At 40.2% G+C, this 20,698-nt stretch overlaps 1 protein-coding gene across 3 annotated transcripts in view; it reads left to right on the top strand.

Moving 5' to 3' along the window:
• Nucleotides 1-20,698, top strand: part of EPM2A (EPM2A glucan phosphatase, laforin) — a 43,371-nt gene that overhangs the window by 8,593 nt on the left and 14,080 nt on the right. Inside the window, exons 2-3 of one of the 3 annotated variants that reach the window (XM_082049176.1) lie at nucleotides 4,955-5,059; nucleotides 8,282-8,456. In XM_082049176.1, coding sequence (XP_081905302.1) covers nucleotides 4,955-5,059; nucleotides 8,282-8,456 — 280 coding nt within the window. Of the gene's footprint in view, nucleotides 1-4,954; nucleotides 5,060-8,281; nucleotides 8,457-13,900; nucleotides 14,070-20,698 lie in introns of those variants that run through there. The other 2 variants (XM_082049178.1, XM_082049177.1) reach the window with 2 other exon arrangements.

The raw sequence follows: 20,698 nt of genomic DNA, 5'->3' as shown, positions 1-20,698 counted from the left end.
CATTTTTGCTGTGAAGAGGCACAAAGACGGAATTCAATTAAAATTATTCTGGACCTTATTGAAGGAAAAAGAGTGCTAACCTATTGGCTAAAATAGGACCTGTATCTTCTAATAAACTCTTCCTTTTGTTCTTTAATTAGGAAATTCTACATGATCAATTAACACGAAGATCAGTACTGTTCAGATATTTAACTTAACTTTGTTATGGTTGAATTTTACATGTTTTCACATGATTTCATATTTGCATCCCCAATATAAATAATTAAACCAATCTTCTGCCACTTGGCACAATATGAATAAAAACAAGGTTAAGAAAAATATTAATTTAGAAGTGGTTTGGGCTGTAAAAATGTGTTTCCTGTTGTGTGTTGCCCTGTCTCAGAGGGCATTTGTGCTTGTTTTCTTTTCTGCAAAGATGAACAGGCAAGTGGAAAACAGATTCGGTTTTCTTTGCTCTGCTACTGTCTCTAGGAACAGAAATGTTGAAATGCTATTAAAATCCCCCAAATCTTTAAGGCTGCACTATGTTTTCATGACTATAAAAAAATTCACTCAAATAATTGTATATTTCGTATGATAAGTACCTGGAAGCCTACCTAGTGGTCTGGTGGTGTGTGCTGGGCGCAACACAGGAGTTCTGCTCTTGCTGCCTGGCAAATGCTGGTGAGGGGACACCCAGCTGCTGTCTGAGCAAGGTGCTTACATGGAAGCTGTGGTGACTCCACCACTCTGGAGGCTGGTGGAATCAGGGGAAATGATTCAAAACACCTTGAAGTGTTCATACAAGGTTTGGGTAAACTTGGGGAGACTAGTGTAAGGGGACAGATATATTTACACGAACAATTTCTGCCCTGAAGAGTTCCTTTTGGTGAGAATTTGCCTCGTAGCTCAGCACTGGTGTGCTGTGAGCTGCTTCCCTCCTCGTCAAGTCTGGAGCACCCACCTTGTCACGGGGATGCGAAGTCCTCCAGCTGTTCCATCTCTGTGTGAGTGGTGTGTGCAGGGAGCTGGCTGGTGGTGCACACATTGTTGCTGGTAAAAATGTGATGTGCACTTGTGGGCTTGGAAGCACGTTGGATTGCAGCAAATGAAACCCTGGACATTCTCTGTGCCACACCAGGTGGCGATACTGAGGCATCCTGACAGCTGTGGTTGATAGCTGTAGATGGGACCTTTCTGAGCTTCAGACATGGAAACTAAACTTCAGTGTTAGACCTTCCATTTTGGTAATTTACTTTCTGGAATGCTTTGTTCATTTAAGAAGTGGTTAATAAAGCTGAGTTTCTGTGGGGAAGGGCTGCTGAGCCTAACTTCTTAGGAAGTCAATTACAAGATCCAAAGGTGGGGTGGCCTCCTAGATAAAACAGATAACTATAACCTGTGAGGGAAATCCAGGTGGAGTAGGATGTTGTGAGGGTATGAGCAGCTTCAGTCATGAGCAGACATGTCCACGCTCTGCATACATGCAGTCTTATGGCACGTCTCTCTGCACTGCCTCTATTTTTTTTGTCTGTGGTGCCTGAGCAGAAGGTAATAAAGTAGAAAGGGCTGCACCACATTTCTGGTGCACTGAGAGGGATCAGATTCTGATGAGCTTGATGCCACTGCCTTCCTTAGGTGCTCAGTTTCCTCACAGACTAATCAGCTGCACCATATCAGCAGCCCTGGGACTGGAAAGTGGCCAAAGAAGTGCTGGTCTTTGATCTATGGTGCTGTTGGTGGCTGCCTGTAGCTAACAACCTGCCGCATGCTGGGCGTGGGAAAGTCTCTGTGCTCTGGGGATCCAAGTCCAGAAAGGACTTTGCTTGGCCTGTTGTGGCAAGGGAGGGAAGTGTGAGTGTTTCACTTGATGTGCCAGACCTTTATCTGGCTCTGACTGGAAGCATTTTCGTTCTTGGTGTGAACTCTTCCCATACTTGTGGGAAGCCTTGGGCCAGCTCAGCTGAGTCTGGCAGAGGTTTATGACTACCACGAAGGAGATGCAAGGAGCCTGCTCCACCAGCAGAGATAAAGGGGCTAGGATGAGACTAAGGCATGTTTTGGCTGCATTTACTTCATACCGTGAGACTGATGCACCTTACTTCAGACAGAAGAAACTCATGAGAAAAGGTTTAAAAAAACAGGGGTAGAAAAAGAAAAACTGAAGGTTATACAGTTAATGATTTCTGCTCATCACCCAAGCCATGCCTGTTTTCCTACCCCTATACGTTCTGCAAATATATAACAGAACATGTAAGTGATGCAAATTCTTTTCTATTTAAAACAGTTTATGAACAGTTACCTTGAATGAAAACTAGTTTAATTGGCTGACTTATTTTTGTATTAAATGACTCTAAAAGATAAAAGTTCAAAGAATCCAGTCTTTAGTTCTTTTATAGCAACCTTAAATTATAGATGAGTTCTACATTGCTCCTCCAATTTGTCATCTGCCTCTACTTCTGAAACTTTTTTTGCATTGTTGCTTCATGGAATCAAAAATATTATGGTTTTCTTGTGACATACTGCGGTAGCAGAAGCATGATGTGAACTGATAGAAAAACTCTCTGAAAACGTTATTTGTTAAATGTGTCTTGTGAAGCAAACTGTTGTGAGAAGCACTTGTGTATCATTTGGATACTGCTTGGGTAGTGAGATCCTGATTGTTTCATAACTCCTGCAAGGTGAATGGAGAATTCAGCTTCCTGAACAGCTCAATATGATCACACTGTTCTCTAAATTAGTATTTCTTAGAGATGGTAGCACTCTCCCTTCCTGTCTGAAATTATATCACTGTATTTGTTGAACAAAAAATACATTAATATATATATACACACATGAATATATATATATGTTGAATGTATATTCATATGCATTCTGTTGCACAGACTTCGTATTTCAATGAGAAGGTTCTTAATTCATAGGCCACTATAAAATGTGAGGAGTAGTAAAGAGCTGTGCAATTCTCATGAAAAATGTTATGAATGCAGGCTGTTATTGTTTACCTGAGAATTACAGCCAAAATGGAAACATTCCTTTTGAGATTCCATTTTGACTGTAGGCCACAGCGGGAAGGTGAGGTTGAGTGGTGCAGAAAAATCAACAGCGATAAATAACAATTAGAGAAGGAAGTTTTTCAGAATGAGATTTGACAAAACCTGTTTGAGGGAGCAAATGAAACAAATGTCTCATGGCAATTTACACTTGGCCCTGCTTTCATGTGTGTTGCAGGCCAGGTAAGGGAATGAATGATGGTGAAGGTGTAAAGGTTACCAGGCAAGGGGGTTACTGCCATTTAAGTAGCCAGATGATAGAAAACGAAGGAGAAAAAGAGCCAAGAATTAAAGCTGGAGGAGAAGAGGATGGACAGTAAAACCGGTGAATGATGGGACATGCACCCCAAGCAGCAGGAGCTGGAAATGGGAAAGCAGGAGGTACGCAACTGAGATCATGAAGACAAGAGTGAGGCTTTGTTGTCTTATAGGACCGACCGTTGGCTCAGAGAAAGGAGAAATTAAGCAAGAGAGGGATATCATAGATGGTGATAGCAAAAATTCACGCAGAATCACACAGAATCACAGAATGTTAGGGATTGGAAGGGACCTCGAAAGATCATCTAGTCCAATCCCCCTGCTGGAGCAGGAACACCGAGGTGAGGTTACACAGGAAGGCGTCCAGGCAGGTCTTGAATGCCTCCAGAGTAGGAGACTCCACAACCCCTCTGGGCAGCCTGTTCCAGTGTTCTGTCACCCTCACTGAGAAGAAGTTTCTTCTCAAATTTAAGTGGAACCTTTTGTGTTCCAGTTTGTACCCATTACCCCTTGTCCTATCATTGGTTGTCACCTAGAAGAGCCTGGCTCCATCCTCCTGACACCCTTTATATATCTGCAAACATTAATGAGGTCACCCCTCAGTCTCCTCCAAGCTAAAGAGACGCAGCTCCCTCAGCCTTTCCTCATAAGGCAAATGTTCCACTTCCTTAATCATCTTGGTTGCCCTACGCTGGACTCTCTCCAGCAGTTCCCTGTCCTTCTTGAACTGAGGGGCCCAGAACCGGACACAATATTCCAGATGTAGTCTCACCAGGGCAGAGTAGAGGGGAAGTAGAACCTCTCTTGACCTACTAACCACCCCTCTTGTAGTACACCCCAGGATGCCATTGGCCTTCCTGGCCACAAGGGCACAGTGTTGGCTCATGGTCATCCTGCTGTCCACCAGGACCCCCAGGTCCCTTTCCCCTACACTGCTCTCTATAGGTCATTCCCCAACTTATACTGGAACCTGGGGATGTTCCTGCCCAGATGCAAAACTCTACACTTGCCCTTACATTTCATTAAATTTTTCCCTGCCCAACTCTCTAGCCTGTCCAGGTCTTGCTGGATGGCAGCACAGCCTTCTGGCGTATCAGCCACTCCTCCCAGCTTCATGTCATCAGCAAACTTGCTGATAGTACACTCTATTCCCTCATCCAAATCACTGATGAATATATTGAATAATATAGGCCCCAGTACTGACCCCTGAGGCACTCCACTAGATACAGGCCTCCAACTGGACTCTGCCCCATTGACCACGACTCTCTGACTTCTTTCCTTCAGCCAGTTCGCAGTCCACCTCACTACCTGATCATCCAGACCACATTCCCTCAGTTTAGCTGTGAGGATGCTGTGGGAGACTGTGTCAAATACCTTACTCAAGTCAAGGTAGACCACGTCCACCGCTCTGCCGTCATCCATCCATCTTGTTGTGTCCTCGTAAAAGGCTATGAGGTTGTTCAAGCACGACTTCGCTTTGGTGAAGCCATGTTGACTGCCCCTAATAACCCTCTTATCCTTGATATGCCTTGAGATGGCACCAAAGATAAGTCGTTCCATCAGTTTCCCAGGGATGGAGGTGAGGCTGACTGGTCTATAGTTACCCGGGTCCTCCTTCTTGCCCTTTTTGAAGACTGGAGTAACATTTGCTTTCCTCCCATCCTCAGGCACCTCTCCTGGTTTCTACCGGGCACAAGATCAGAGCATCCCAACATGTAGGAAGTCAAGGAAGGGAGCCAGGAGACCTGCGTGGTCAAACAGAGAGCTGCTGGGTAAGCTCAAGTGGAAGAGTTCATAGATCATGGAAGGAGGGGCTGGCCACTTGGGGAGAATATAAGGCTGTTGTCAGAGGGTGTAGGGAGGCAACTAGGAAAGCTAAGGCCTCCTTAGAATTAAACCTGGCGAGAGGAGTCAAGGACAACAGGAAGAGCTTTTTCAAATACGTGGCAGATAAAACTAACACCAAAGGCAATGTAGGCCCACTGATGAATGAGGTGGGTGCCCTGGTGACAGAAGATACGGAGAAGGCAGAGTTACTGAATGCCTTCTTTGTCTCTGTCTACTCTGCCGGAGGCTGTCCTGGGGAGCCCTGTACTGCTGAGGCCCCAGAGGAAGGCAGGACAATGGAGGAGTCCTCCATTCTCTGTTGGACTTTGAGGGAAATATAGTTAACAAAGATGAGGAGAAAGCTGAGGTACTTAATACCTACCTTGCCTGCCATTGGAATGGTCCAGAGAAGAGCAACAAGACTGGTGAAGGGACTTGAGCACAAGACCTATGGGGATAGGCTGAGGGAGCTGGGGTTGTTTAGCCTGGAGAAGAGGAGGCTTAGAGGTGACCTCATCACTCTCTATAACTGCCTGAAGGGAAGTTATAGCCAGGTGGGCACTGGTCCCTTCTCCCAGGCAGTTAGCAATAGGACAAGGGGGCATGGGCTAACTCTGCCAGGGGAAATTTAGGCTGGATATTAGAAAGAAATTCTTTACGGAGAGAGTGATCAGGCATTGGAATGGCCTGCCCAGGGAGGTGGTGGGACTCACCGTCCCTGGAGGTTTTTAAACTGAGATTGGACATGGCACTTAGTGCCATGATCTAGTAAATGGACTGAAGTTGGACCAAGAGTTGGACTTGATGATCTCTGAGGTCTTTTCCAACCCAGTCGATTCTGTGATTCTGTGATCCCTGATAGGAGAGGAGGAACAGCTGTGAGCAATGGAGGGACCGCCTTTGAGGGAGCAAGTGTGTGTGTAAGGTGTCAGCCAGCACTAAGGGGAAAGACAGGTTCTTATAGGGATCCTTGGCAGATATTAGCAAGGGTCAGGAGCACAGGGTGCCCATCACACAAGGGTGCCCATGTACAAGGAAGCATGGGGCTGGGAGAAGCAAAAGAGCTAGAGATCCTGAGAATATGGCCCAAAACCACCAGGGTGCAGTGAGGGCTGGTGACTCCCTGAGCACTGGGGTGCTGGGCGCTGCAGGGACACCCCATGGGGTGGCAGCCAGGAGCAGCTTGGGGCACTGGGGCAGTCCCAGCCCTGGGCATTGGGTACTTCCCTGGGAGATGGGAACAGGCTGAGACTGGGATGGGATGTCAGTCCATGGGTGGGTGGGGGTGAGGATCAGACACAGCTTTGTGATGGCTGGGCAGGGCCATGGTGACGTGCATGGGGGAAGGAGACAAGATGTGTTATTTGTAATTGTAAAGATTTTGCTAAATACATGAAGTCAGTTAAGTGTCATAAACAACCATAGGTTTTGTTATGCTGTCTTCTTTGTTGATGTGTACTGCTATCTTCAAATATTTTTTAAAAGTGGTAAGAATGTGTAAACAATTAGAAATGTGAGGTAAAAATACAGTGGTGATATTTGTAACTTCAGGAGCTGATCTTGCTCACTTTATCAAAAGCTGTGTCATACCATTGCATCTGATGCATCATGGTTCAGCAATATAGAAGGAGGAAGTAGTTTTCTGCCTCATATTTTCTTTTTCTTTTTGGTAAATAGTAATATTTCATAATCGTGATAGAAAGTACTGCATGTCATCTGGAAATAAGGAGATGATTTGAGCTTTACTATTAATCTTATTCTCTAATCGTTGCATTAATACATCTCCCAGAATGCTCTTGCTCTAGCAAGTTTCTCTAAATGTGGTGCCTAGAAGCTGCTCATGCATTTACGTGCAGTGTGAAATTGAGGATATTCCTTCGGGTATCATTTTACTCAGAAATGTTGTAATATCATTAATAATGTATAACAGGTTTACATTAAAAGCAAGGCATAGACCAGGTCACTTCTAATCTGCACAGTAATTCCTACATGGCAATTAGTATTACAATAAGTATGTAAAAATGATGGGGGTAGAGAATATACATGTACTGAATTTTTGGAGGCTAGATAACCTTTTGACTGATGATGTGACCTGGTTCAATCCAAATTGCTTACTCTGGCATGGTAATAAAAATCGGTTTTCTGTACTAAAGCTGACACTATTGCTGTAAGAGAAGAAGGGGTAATGGATAATAAATAATGGAAAAATGTAAGAAAAAATTCTTACTTTAGACAAAGCTATTTTAGGTAATCATGATTGCATGGCATTGCAGATATGACAGTGTCTCTCTGGGTGACTTTGGGCAACTTCACTGTGTATGAGCAGACCTTCTAAGCAAGACGTGCATCTGAAGGGTACAAAGTGCTTGTTTATTGGTTAGCAAACATAAAAGACAGGTGGGATTTAATGAGCTCCCAGGCTGGGCATTAGCGTGCATCCTGTCCCCAGCAGAACACCCAGAGAGTCTTTGCTGGCCAGGCAGCTGTGGGTGAGGTGGAGGAGGACCATCCTTCTCCCAGAAACAGGTCTTCATTGCTGTCAGGTTGCTGCCTGTCACCTGCTTGCTTTTCTTTTTCAGGATCTGATGCCTTTCCACATCGGTGTTTTTGAATCCTTAAGCTGGTAACAACTCCAGTGTTGCCAGTCCAGTCTTTCTTTGGAGTTTGACCTTTCTGATCTTGCGCAGCCGTACTTTGTGCTTTCTCCGAGGTCTTTCTCGTAGCTGGGCAATTTCCTTAGTGTGAGCCTGAGGGACAGTGACACTGCTGTGCCCTGTCAGAGCTGGGCCTCAGGCTGGGGCCCCCAAGAGAGAGGTCACGCACCGGAAACATTACATGCTGAGGTCACAGATTATCAGACATCAAATGAGGAACTTAAATGAAGTTCATTATTCTTGAAATTCTAAGTGCCACAGTTGATGATTTGGGAGACTTTAATGTTTTTTTTTTTAATAATTTGCAAAAAATTATTTTAATGTTGAACATTTGCTCTGTGTCAGTGCTTCTGTTACAGCTGTTTCAGATGTTAATAATGTGTTATGAGAAATGCAGATTGAACAGGCAGCAAACACCACTCCTGGCCTTAAATACTCAGTTCACAGCTCCTGCAAATCTTTTGGAAGATTTTCCAAATGTACAGCCCGCAACTGTCCTTTCTTCTGTTCTAGGTAATGGGCCCCATCATGATCGAATTTGTGTTTATAACCAGAGCAACGTAGTAGATGGAGTTTACTGCCTCCCAATAGCACACTGGATTGAAGTCTCTGGACATACTGATGAGATGAAACATACAACTGACTTCTATTTTAATATTGCAGGACATCAAGCTATCCATTACTCCAGGTAAAAGAAAAGTTCAGGGCTTGGCTGTTGTCAAGTATTCAAAGAGAAAATCTGTACTGACATGGTGTCAGCAAAGTTTGAGTTTGAAGTGGTGAATGGTAGTATGTATGTAACAGTAAAGTTTAAGAAATGGTTCACATCTCTTTGCAATTAAATGTCACTTTTGGCAATAAGGAGGAGAGATTCTGAGTTTAAGGATACCTGCAGCATGTAGAAATGTGTTAAGCTGCACCACATCTGAAAATGACTAGTGGTAATTTATGGATAAATGTATGAGGAACTGTCATTTTCAAATTCTTGTCCACATATACATGTAAATAAACATGTATGTAATGTGTCTGGTTTGGGATTATTTTGCTGAAGAAGATCTCCTTGGAAACAAAAAGAATATATTCCAGCACCAGAACTTTAGGGCATGACATTATTGCTTATGTGTGGCAGCAACTGCAATTAATGACAGCTGTTAGAGATTAATTCTGCTTCTGTGCATGCATTTTAAAAACATACTAAAACTTAAGCGAGTCTTAAAATGTTTGTACTGATGTGGTTTTCACTTGAGTCCACTGCCCCACCAGTGAAGCATCCTGGCCTGACTTAGGAGACAGTGAAGCTTAAAGACGGCACCCACCTGTTAGGGCTGCCGATAGAGCACAGGCTGTATTTAGAGATACACCTTTAGCACTGGTGGTTAACGAAAGTGGCACTGAGGAATTTGGGACCACTTGTAGCTTTTTCCTCATCTCCAGTCATGGATGTGGCAGCAAATTTGTTGATTGGTAACTGTTGCATGGATGCTGCAGCCCCAATATGCCATGTACAGCTGGTGTTGGTTACCCAGCAGTTAGTGATCCCACAGGGATATGTATTTTTTTAGGAAATCAAAGCACCTCATACTTTCATTAGGTCTTAGCATTGCTTTGTGTGAATTTCTCCAGATTACTGTTTCAGGTACTCCAGCCTCACCATCTTGTTTCCTCTTTCTACCCTTTTGTCTCCACCCTCTCACGGAGTAAGAAGCAGACTTGTCTTTTTCTCATCAGACTTGCAGTGTATGAGGGAAAGATTTTTGTACCTTTTCCCTGAGACTGCCTTAAGCTATATAATATTCCTGACAGACTATACTGTTTTCTGTGTCTTAAGCATACATTTCCAACACCCTATCAGAGAAAAGATCTTGTTCATTCCAAAGTACAGACTTGTCAATCGCAAATCATTTTGCTTGGCAGAGGAAGTCTGTGAGAAAGAACAGCTGTCAGAAAGTGAATATCAAAGCACCAAAGGCTAACTTATCTTCCTTTCCAGAGGCAGCAGTGATCTATTTAATATTGCCTTATCTGTGTGACTATATGTTTCTAAGATTAGGTAAAAAGCACAGATTCCGCTAAAGAATAGTTGGAGAAAATTTTCTGAGCTGTGTAGTCTTTTCCAGATGAAGATCGCCTCCTCCGTTCCCCTCACACACACACATACCTTCATTGCAAGGTAACCTTATATGTACATCTTCAGCAAGTAATTCTTATCTCATTTCTTTGAGCTATATTAAGTGAGCATATCCCATATCAGTCCTGTTGCATAATTATTTTTAATACTTTGAAGATATGCAGACTTAAATGACTTTTTAATTATTAACAGTTGGGGGCAGATTCACCATTCTACTGGCTATAACGCAGCAGCCCAAAAATACTGGCTAATTAAAATTTTATTTTATTTTATTTTTTGGCAGGGCAGCTGAAGGGATCTGATGAAAATGCCTTTATTTTGTAGTGGATTTATTGATTCAAAAGAGTACTATGGAGATTAATGTCACAAAAAAAAAAAAAGAAAAAGCAACAACACAAAAAAAACCCCAAAACAGAAGCAAAGAGCTAGTCCCCCTGCCTATATGGTTGAAAGCTCAGTGTAGGATTGAATTGTAGTTATCCAGCTAAGATTACTTATTTCCATGTTGTAATGGAGGAAGCAGTACCACAGGGAACTGTATGAGCACAAATTCTGAGTCCTGTCACCAGCCATAGGATCCTTACAGAATGGTGGCAGCTGGAAGGAAGTGATTTGTCAGTGAAAACTTTTGATGTGAGTCCCTTACTTTGAGTTGCTCCACTTAATAGGGGTGCCATGCGCAAATTAGCTGGAGAGGAAAATTTATCTCTGTCAAAATGGGCTCCCACGTGAGCCCTTGGACACGTTTTACTTGACTGTCATCTGTCTAATCACAAAAATTAGAAATAGTTATTCTAAGCTTCGCTACCACATTCATAAAACATGTGCTTAAATTTTAAATGGGCTGCAGCAGGATAAGAAGAACCTGCTTCCTGCTGTTGCCAAAAGTCGTTCTGAGTCATGCTGAGGCTGATGGCAATGCTCTGAGGAATCAGATTTTTCTTACTCAGTATGGATGTATTTGCTCATGAATCAGTGAATTTATGTTTAAACATATATTTACAGAACTCACTTTGTGTTGGTCATTAAGATTGGAGAGTATATGATGCGTTTTTAAGCGCAGCAGGATTTCAATTCACTTTTTAAAGTGTGAAATGGAGCTCGCAGACAGTGACACTGTCATGACCGATACCTCCATGATGTTAGTGTTCACTTGTTTTGGACATATAATGACACATATCACCAAAATCTATTTGGGAAAAAAAAATTACAGTTCCTTTCTCCTTTGTGTGAGATATTACTGTGGTAAGATGCCTTCAAATTGCAGGAGAGCTCACTTAGGACACAGTAATTTTCCAAAGCAAATTAGAGTTATTGTAATATTTTCAAGGAGAAGATGACTTCAGAAAATTTGTAAATCTGGGGCTTGTTAGCTGTATTCAGTTCCATCTGTGAAAGGTGGAACTTCCTAATTCATAGGTGTTGTATACCTTATTATTTACATTAAAAACCTCTGCAATTCTCAGAAGAAAGGCATTGTATAAGAGCAAGAGAGGGAGTGACACCTGAAATGACAAAACCCTTAAATAATATGTTGGAGACAATGATGCTTGATGGCAGAATTAGGTGCAATGGGAATGAATATCACTGAGAATAAAAGCTATGTAATTATGGTTTTCTATTTTCAGACTGATTTTTGGTTCTCAAATCCACCCCTGATAAGTAGTGAGTTCCCATAGTTTTACCAACTCATTAGAATATGTTGTATGACCACCACGTCTTCATTTTAGGACAGTTGGGGGCAGTGCTTTTTGTGGGTCATATCCACTAAATATGATGAAAAATATATTTTTACATGCTTTGCATGTAAAATGCAGCTAAACTGGATTATATAAGTGAATTCCTCAGACAATAATGATAGCTAATATCTAGCTGAAGTATTGTTATGACTGCTAAACATTTTAGAGGAAAATACACAATAAATTTTAAATGTAATATAATGTGGCAGCGGAGTCACTACTTGAGAGTAGCCATGGGTCCTGACAACAACTTCTTGAGCTACAATTTTTGTGGTAGCTTTTTGCACTAAGATTTTAAGGACATTAAATATTGATATTCAATGTTTATGGAGTGAGTGGTATGTTCCTGTAACTGGATATAATCCAAGAAATTGTGAAGTTGATGAATGTGTTGCTGTCATCAGTGTTTATGTCCCTAATTTATTCTATAAGACAAAATAAAGCAAAAGATAAAAGAAAATAAACCCGTGTGCTTGGACATACTCTTTTTGTTTGTTTTTTTCTTGATGGTTACAAATTAAACTTAATTTATGATGTAGTCTTTACAAATGCTTTGTAGATTGTTGGTAAGACAGTTTCCTTCAGCACTGTCATAGTAATGTAGGTTACAACCCAAGTTAAGTGTTAAGTGGAGATGATCAGGACAGGCACATAGAAAGTGTGCTCCTGACTTGTACTAAAATGTTAATGTAGATTAGGTGAGTGGATGAGGTATCATCCAGGGCAAAATATAGATGCTCCTTATTTACCTTCTCAAGGCACTAAAGTAGTAAGTATTCTGCTGATGAGCACAGAGTTTCTTTTTGTCTGTAGTAATTCTCCTATGAAGAAAATGAGCGTTTGCTTGATTGACATGCATCTTTCATCGGGGTGGAAAACAAGAAGCTGGTTGAGTATATTTTTGCATGAGAATCAGTGGAGAAGGGAAATAATGTAACTTCTTTTAACTTATTTGGGTCAACGAGTCACAGTTATTGCTATTTGAACGTTAGAGCTCTGCTGGGACTGATGAATTTAAAAGATATACTTAAAGACATCTGTGGTAGGCCGCAGCTTGAGATTAAGACCACTAAATTCATATGTCTGTTTACAGCAATTCAGCTCACTGGCAACTAGATGTCTGCTTTAGAGCAAATTGAAGAATTGAATTGGTCTCCAAACTCCACTGATGATGCTGATGAGATCTCTATTGATTTATAATGACACTTTAAACATCCTGTCTGCTTGCTTGGCTGTTGATGTCTAGTGTCATTTGACATGCTCTAGAGTTTACTGTCTGGCCTCCATCTGTTGCACTACAAGAACATGTTTTTTTTATAGCTCTTTGACCATATCTTTTTCGCCCCATCCAGATGTTCCAGATGCTATAGGATGTCTCAGAAGTCGGTGGGAAGCTGTCCTTGGCAATGCATTGAGCATTGCTGTGCCTGAAGACACAGATAACCAGGGCTAGGTGTCTTCATCTTGACCTTATATCACATCTGTAGCCTGTATTAATGAATAATGTTCATCTCAGTTCAGTATGATGGCAAAATTACCTTTGCATTACATGACTGGGAAAAATACAAGAGAGCGCACTTTATTTTTGGTCTTCTCTTCTGACTTACTGTTTCTAATTCGTTCACAAAATAAAATACCCCTTTTTTTTTTTTTTTTTAATTTTATTACTGAGTTACAAAAAAAGCTTTAAAGAGGAAGCTGTCACAAAAACCCCCTAGAGTGCAGTGAACTGTGCTACTGTAGTAGAAAGCTGAACTGATGCTTTATGCCTGTGTTATGAATTAAGAGAAGAGGTGATGATGTCTTTGGAGATTACCATAATTAACATTAAAAACTGAGAGCTAGCTGTCCCCTGTGCCTGAAGAATACTTGTGGTATTAGAGTAAAAGAATAAGAAATAATGAGCTCTTTAACAAATGTCTTTGATTGTGTTCTAGTAAAATAATCCTGATTAAAAATACTTAACATGAATAGCAGTTTGGCCTTTGATCTCAGTACTTAGGGCTCTAACTGTAAAGTTATCTGGCCATTTTATACATTAAGTAATGAAAATATTCTAAGCCACATTTTGTCATACGCTTATCCCATAAACCGGGACATTTGACCGCGCATACGAATATAGTTTTATTATACTGAGCTATAGTCTTAAACTTGTCTAAATTAGAGTGATTGTTTCCTTACCAATGGGAATTGTCTTTTATAAAATGGTTTAAAGATTAACTGGTTTTTGTCCCTTGAATATCTTTTTTGTTTTTCTTTCTATAGTACCCTCAACTGGAGCTGTGAAATGCTTTTACTAGTGTCTACTCTAAAGAATATGGGTTTCAATCAGTGTAAGAGGTGACTTTTGAGCATTTTTTTATTTAAGTTCTTGCAAATGAAGAGAGAATGTGAGGAAATAGGAGCGAGAGTGAGAAGATAAACATATTATGAGGTCAGAATTTTATCTGTTTTTAAAGTCCTTATTTGCTTACATTCATTGAATTTGGATATATCTCTGTCTTGGGTAACAAATGCATTTTTCTTCCACATTCTTTCCCCATCCAAACAAAAATTTCTCCTTTCATGAACTTCCCATGCTGTGCCCTCCCTAACAATGGCAAAAAACTTGAAAACTGGTTCTCATTTTCTAAGTTTTGTGATTCTGCATGGGCAGGATGGCTCCTGGCTGGGATAACCTAAGGCATGCTATGAGAGATTTAGCTGCAAATCCCAGTACCTTGAACAAGAATACAGTCAGGATGTGCCAGCAGTGCCGTCTCAAGCTGTGGTACCTGTGTAATACTGTGGATAAACTGGATCGAGGGAACTTTTCACATTTTGTTTTTCTGAGTATTGGCAAATAGCTGTTGCTATTTGTTCCCATGACCTGCCAACTGAGCACTCGAAAGAAGCTTGAAATGGGAACTCCTGGAACTCCTGGATTTCAGTTATTCGTTTCTAATCGCATTTCTTGTATGAGCCATTGTAACAAGCAAAATCTGGCATTTAAACGGGTGATGTAAATTTTGCCAGAAGAAAAAAAACACAGGGCTTTTAGATTAAAAAGTTTTGTATAGCTATCATCAGTGTTTGAATTCTCAGTCCTACTTCTACCTGCAGTGACTGGTCTGTTAAATCTGATGACTGGCTGCTGACCAGCCTGCTGCCAGGTTTGTTGTGTACTGCAGTGGCTGAGGGACACGAAATATCATCTAGACATTGGGATTACACTGTTGAAATAATGGCTGATGAATGGTAAGTGGGAGGAAGTAATTTTGGCAGCAAACAGGACTGACAACTAGCAAACTTGTGAACTATTAATATTTTTATGTCAGGTATTTTTCAAATGGCAGGCATCATTAATATTCACCAGCTTTGATATTCACTTTGAACAGTTCCTATATATAGTCTAAATAGGATAACATTTTATAAATTATTTATTAGAACAGTTAGAATAATTCTTGAGAGCACAATAAGAGCACATCACACTGATGTGTGGATTTCACTTTTGATGAAAACCCATCTATTTCTAATGAAACACAGAATATTTTCACAGTTCAGAAGTTTCTGAATCCCCCAAAGTGATGCCCAACACTCATCTGTACTAGAAAGAAATGGCTTCCATGGCACCTTCATTACATCTTGTTTTTTCCTCCTAATCACAATCTGAATCACACTCAAAATGGGCAACGTGACACAACAAGCTAAAGGGGAGCTTAGCATGCTGTCTGGATAGTCTTGTGAGTTTTATCTGGACTTTTTCTGAATTTTTATTTATCATTCTGCCATTCATATGTGGCATTTGGAAAGGGAATTTGATTCAGAACTAGTTACTTGGAGACATGATTGTTGAAGAATGAGTATTTTGTTATTAAAGTCGCAGCAATCAGAGACTGGCTGTTGATGGCAAGATAAACACCTTTTGTCAGCTGTGTGGTAATGGGTAATATTTACTTAAAACCACTGCTACTCTTTAAAATAGGTATTTTCATAGATGTGTCACTGCACACAATGATTTCCTTATTTCTTGAGAAAAAGTTACAGTTCTGAGTCATTCTGGGAGCAAAAATCAGAAGGAAGACTGGGAACCCTTAATGAGAAAACCTTGAGGAGTAAACATACGTCTTTGTTCTGTTTTTCTCTGTGGGATATAACAGACAAATGTTGATAGTCTAGTAAATATGAATTTTATGTGGGGTACCACAGTTAGGGAGCAAAAACTATTGTTGCTTCTAATTTCTCTTTCTTCTTTTACCAGGCCTCCCTGTTCCTTGTCCGTATTTGTTCTGGAAGTCTTCAGCCCTTTTTCCTGCCTCTTTACTCTTTAACATTCAGGCTGTCAGTGAGAGAGTAAAGTTCTGTCTCCATTGGAAAGCAATTTGCCGGCACTGCTGGCTGTGAACAAAATTGACTGAGATTGTGAAATCCTGGGCAATTTAGCTCACAGCTGGGACTACGGGGAAGGGGCAGCATCACTTTTTCACTGAAGATGATGTTCCAGTTATCTTGCAGATATTTATTTCCTGTTAGCTTTTACATGCATTTATTAGGTGCCCTGTAATCACTGGCATTTCTTAAAATAGTTTATCTAAAGATAACAAGCTTTTTTTCAAAGCAGAGATTGTGCACTCAACCTTATTGCTATTTAGTTTACCAGGAGGGAGTGAATTCAGATGTTGGGTCATTATCAGAAGAACTTCAATAAGAGAACTCCATAATTTTCAACTGGTGAAACTGTAGAAGCAGGTACTTGTGTTTGCAGTGTAGACCCAGTCTGCCCACCCTTCCCTTGGTTTTTCGCAGGCACAACTCCTGGGGCAGGTTAGCCCAGCCAGCCTGCAGCTGACTCTTTAAGAGAAAAAGCCTTAAAGCAAGAGAGTTTCCAGAGCCCAAATGTGAAAGGTGAGACCATCAGATAGTTTATAACCACCAGCTGGTTTGGTGTTCGCTTGCTCAGTGTATACTTTATTTCTGAAACACGTAAGCTGTAAATCAGGAAAATCTGAAATAAACAACTGCCTAGTTGTTTTGACTCAAATGAAATGGGAAAAGTGTAAAAGGTAGTTCATTTAAAACAGCAGCAAGCTGAAGCTAGTAAGTTATGTATTCTACCTCTTTTATAAATGCTGAGAGAGATAAATGCAAGTTTTCATGCTTAATGCTCTAGATATTTACAGGATAATTTTATAATAAAAAAGTTCCTCCATATAAGGATATGGAGAATCCTATATAAAGGATAAAAAAATGATTTATTGGAAAGGAAAATTGAATGTAGCTCTAGTTTCTTTGAAGTTTGTCTCAGGAATGTAAGTATTTTATTTCCCAAGAGTAAATAGGGATTATCAAATTGCTGCTGTATCTTCCCATATATAATTTTCTATCTGCAAGAAAAACAAAAAAACAAAGAAATGCACTGTGTTTGTCTTCCCAGGGAGCATATTAAGAGGCTGAACTGAAAGCCTCTTGTTCCCTCTTTTAATGCTTGTACTTTGGGAAATTTAATTTCAGGGAGTCAGATACATAATCCGTGCTATTGTTCAGTGGTTTAATGCCTGTCCTCTTGTGAACTATGATAAAAATTGAGTCAAGTGTCATAGGTGTCATCAAGGTATAAAAAATATGGATTTCCTCTTTATTGGCTCAATAGACACCATGGTTCGTAAGTTTAAATGAAATGTCTTTTTTCTTTGCTGTGTAAAAACCTAGTAATAGAAAACATGCAAGAAGAGGAAAAAGGGTAAATATGCATTTCAGTTTTAATACAGAGACAAGAAAATGTAGAATACAGATGAAATCAATAATGAAGTAGAAGCTTGCTTTCTTTCCTTGAGTGAAGAGCAGCAGGAATAGGACGGTAGCATCATGCAGAAAGTCCATTCATCAGCCATGGGTCAGCAGCAAGACTCTCCCTGGCTCTGTCTTTTAGTTCAGGGAGTGGATGCTGGGTGCTAGTATATAAGTTGGTGGGCTTCTAGAGCTTTTTTTTCTCCTTTTTAAACTATTTTTAAATTTTATCTGGCTTCTCCAGGATTGCTTTTTCAATTCTGTTCCTAACAGTTATATCCAGTGCCTTCACTTTCCTAAGGTGAAGGTCTGGTAAGGAGAATTTGCAGCTTCCCCAGTAAAATAATTTCTTTAGTGCTCCTTCTTTCTGCAGTCTGGCTGCCAGCTTGAAGGGTTTGCTGTGTGCAGATCATTCCTAAACACAGCATTAGCTACTACTTTCATTGCAGAAGGCCGAATTGCTCAGCTTTCTGTAATACTGAGTTGCTTCAATCTGGTGAGATGAAAGGCGGAAAAAGCTTCTCAAATATATTTGCAGTCTAGATAATAAGGCTATCCAGTATGAGTAATGTTTTACAAATTTACAAAGTCAAGCTTCAGCTGAGAATGTAAACACATCTACATAAACTTTAGCACAGTAGATCACTTTAATACATTTGTTCAAATGCCTGCAATTCCAATTTCCAAGCAGATGATATTGCTAGGAAAAGAAAGAAATCTGAAAAAAAAAAAAGGCAGTTTAAAGAAAATAGGCAACCCTTGGTAATTCCTTTCAGTCCTTGGGGTTCAATAAAACCTTCAGCATTGCTCGTTCATGAAATGTAAGTAAAATAATTTTCACCCTTTTGACATCCAAGACTTCTTCAAGAGATCCCACTCTACTTTGCAGTTTTGTGTTAGGAAGACTTAAAAAGGTCCTTCTGGGGCTTCTCAGCAGCTCCATTACAGTGTCAGCTTCTGCCTTTGAGGTTGTCAACTCATCCACCAGGGTCATTAATTTTATGTTTATAATCTAGTAACCAGGTATGTTGGCAAAATGAAGTTTCCTCACAATTTTATTATGGTAGCAGCATGCAGCTGTTGTCCCTTTGTTTTGACTTTGTTGTGGGAACATATTATTTTAGGTATTTATGTAGCTGACTGTGGTGAATGCATTAAATCAGTTTTTCTCAGTATTGCCAAGATATTGTCCCCCAGCCTAGCGGGGACAGAATGTGTCTGTCCCTCTTCAAAATTAGTGTAAATGAACTGACGTGGGTTTAGAAATTCTGGATAAATATCTTAACTGGAATGAACACAGATACAGAGCCCAGACAGAGCTGTTGTATTTGAATGGTACCACAAGGGATGGATGTGCTTCTTCCTCTGACTGTTGTAGTTCTGAGGGGATTCCAGCATTTTGCATGTGTGCATATGCTGCCATGTGGATCACAAGGCTACCTTGCAATAAACTGTGCTTTGCAATTATGTAATTTTCATGAATATGTGCTTGAAGCATTGGAAAGCATTTCCATTGGATCTGAAATGCTGTATTTTGAAAAGTGAATTTATCTTTTATTATTTTTGCAGTCCAGATTTCTAAGCAGCTGCTAACAAGTAAACTCTGAAAGAAGAGAAAAGATGTTTTTACCAACGATTCCTGAAACTTCTTGGGCACTAACCTGAAGTTCTTCTGTAATGGTTTAAGTCAATTTTGTTAAGATGCTTTAACTTAAAGGTGACAGCAGTGGCATCATTCCCGTTGCTAAGCATTAATGTTAGAAATTCTCATTCCTAATGCCAAGAGATTCATGGCTCGTTCCGATCTGGCTTAGTTTAGTAGCCTGTTGTTCTTGTGTTTCCGAGTATTTGTTCTAATTCAAAACAAATGGGAATGTTGGCAACCTAACAGAGACATATGTAGGGAGTAACCATTGGCAACCATGGTTGCATGAGACAAGATTCTATAATTGGAGCATTTAAGTATTAATCCTCACAAGCCAACAGAGGAGTCCTTTCCAGGTTGTTCAGTACAAGCCTTGGAACCTGATTCTTTTCTCAGGCTATATTTTTGTAATTGGCACGTTGTTTGCTTCAGATAATGTTTATACAAATGAAAGTGCAAGAAGAGTAATTCCATACAAAGGCAAATCCTGCTTTCTGCTGTGTGAAGTGTGCTCCTTAGGCATCAGTAGAAACCTTGCAGGTATGTTTGAAAATAAAGTCTGACTAAGTTGTATAAGGCTAGATCTTGACACCCTGCCTCACAAGGCATTGGTCTGCTTATGAATGATTATTTTCTTATCTTCATAGTACAAATACATAGTGAAATATGACAGAAGATATTTCATTTGATTACAGGGAGGATAACATTTTATCTTCCACAATTTAGTTTTGGCTGTGTTCTTAAAGTCTTGTGTGACCAAGTTATTTTAGATTGTACCTAAAGCAGAGATAAAATAGATTATAAACAATTTCTAAGATATACATTAATTTGCTTTAAACTTTTTAATGGAGTGAAGTGAATGAAAGGGATAAGAGTTTATATGTTTTTTTTTTCCCTGTCTAGGTTTAAATATACTGCAAACTTAATGAGAGCAATTCCATTGAATTTATTGCAGCATGCACACTTATAATAGAGACAAAATTAGATAAATTTGATCTGTTATTGTGTCAGAAGAACAAAGATGGTTTACAATCCCTTTTGGACTTTCATTTCCCAAAGGGGGACAAGACTGGAACATGTTCTAGTCCTGGCATGGAAGAGTTCAGCTGTATCAGGCTGGTTTATCTCATTTATTAGTAATTGACTTTGAGGTAATGCTACAAACCCTGTTGATGGGGACAGAATGCCTCTTTTGTGTTGCCTTTTTCACATGAACTTTGTGGTCAGGAGATATCCCACGAAAAGAATCCCCAAGGTTTCTTGTTAGGAGAACTTTACATCCTCTTCGCATCATGAGCGGAATGGGAATAGCAAATTTGGTTACAAAAAGATGTAACAATCTTTATTATTTCTTTGTCAGAGGTTCCCTGACACAAGATAAGCTTTCAACATAAACCACAGTGAAAAGCAGAGATACCTGAAGTAAGTTGGAATGCATGAGGGCATTTTCTGCAGGCTTTGTTGCTTTTATTACACTAGAGTTGGAGCAAAATAAATAGGCTTGCAATGAATTCTGTGCTACTATAGCTTGACTACTTCTGGTGTCTGAGACAAGCAGGATAGTTAAGTGAAGACTAAGAAAGAAGATAAATTGCTATTTGTAAAAGACATTCAGGAATTAGCACAAAGGAGGAAGAAGAATTATTGAAATT

The sequence above is a fragment of the Streptopelia decaocto genome (assembly GCF_964273445.1).
Source record: "Streptopelia decaocto genome assembly, chromosome: 3".
Lineage (NCBI taxonomy): Eukaryota > Metazoa > Chordata > Aves > Columbiformes > Columbidae > Streptopelia > Streptopelia decaocto.
Note: the sequence above shows the minus strand (reverse complement) of the source record. Positions and strands in the feature narration are given on the sequence as shown.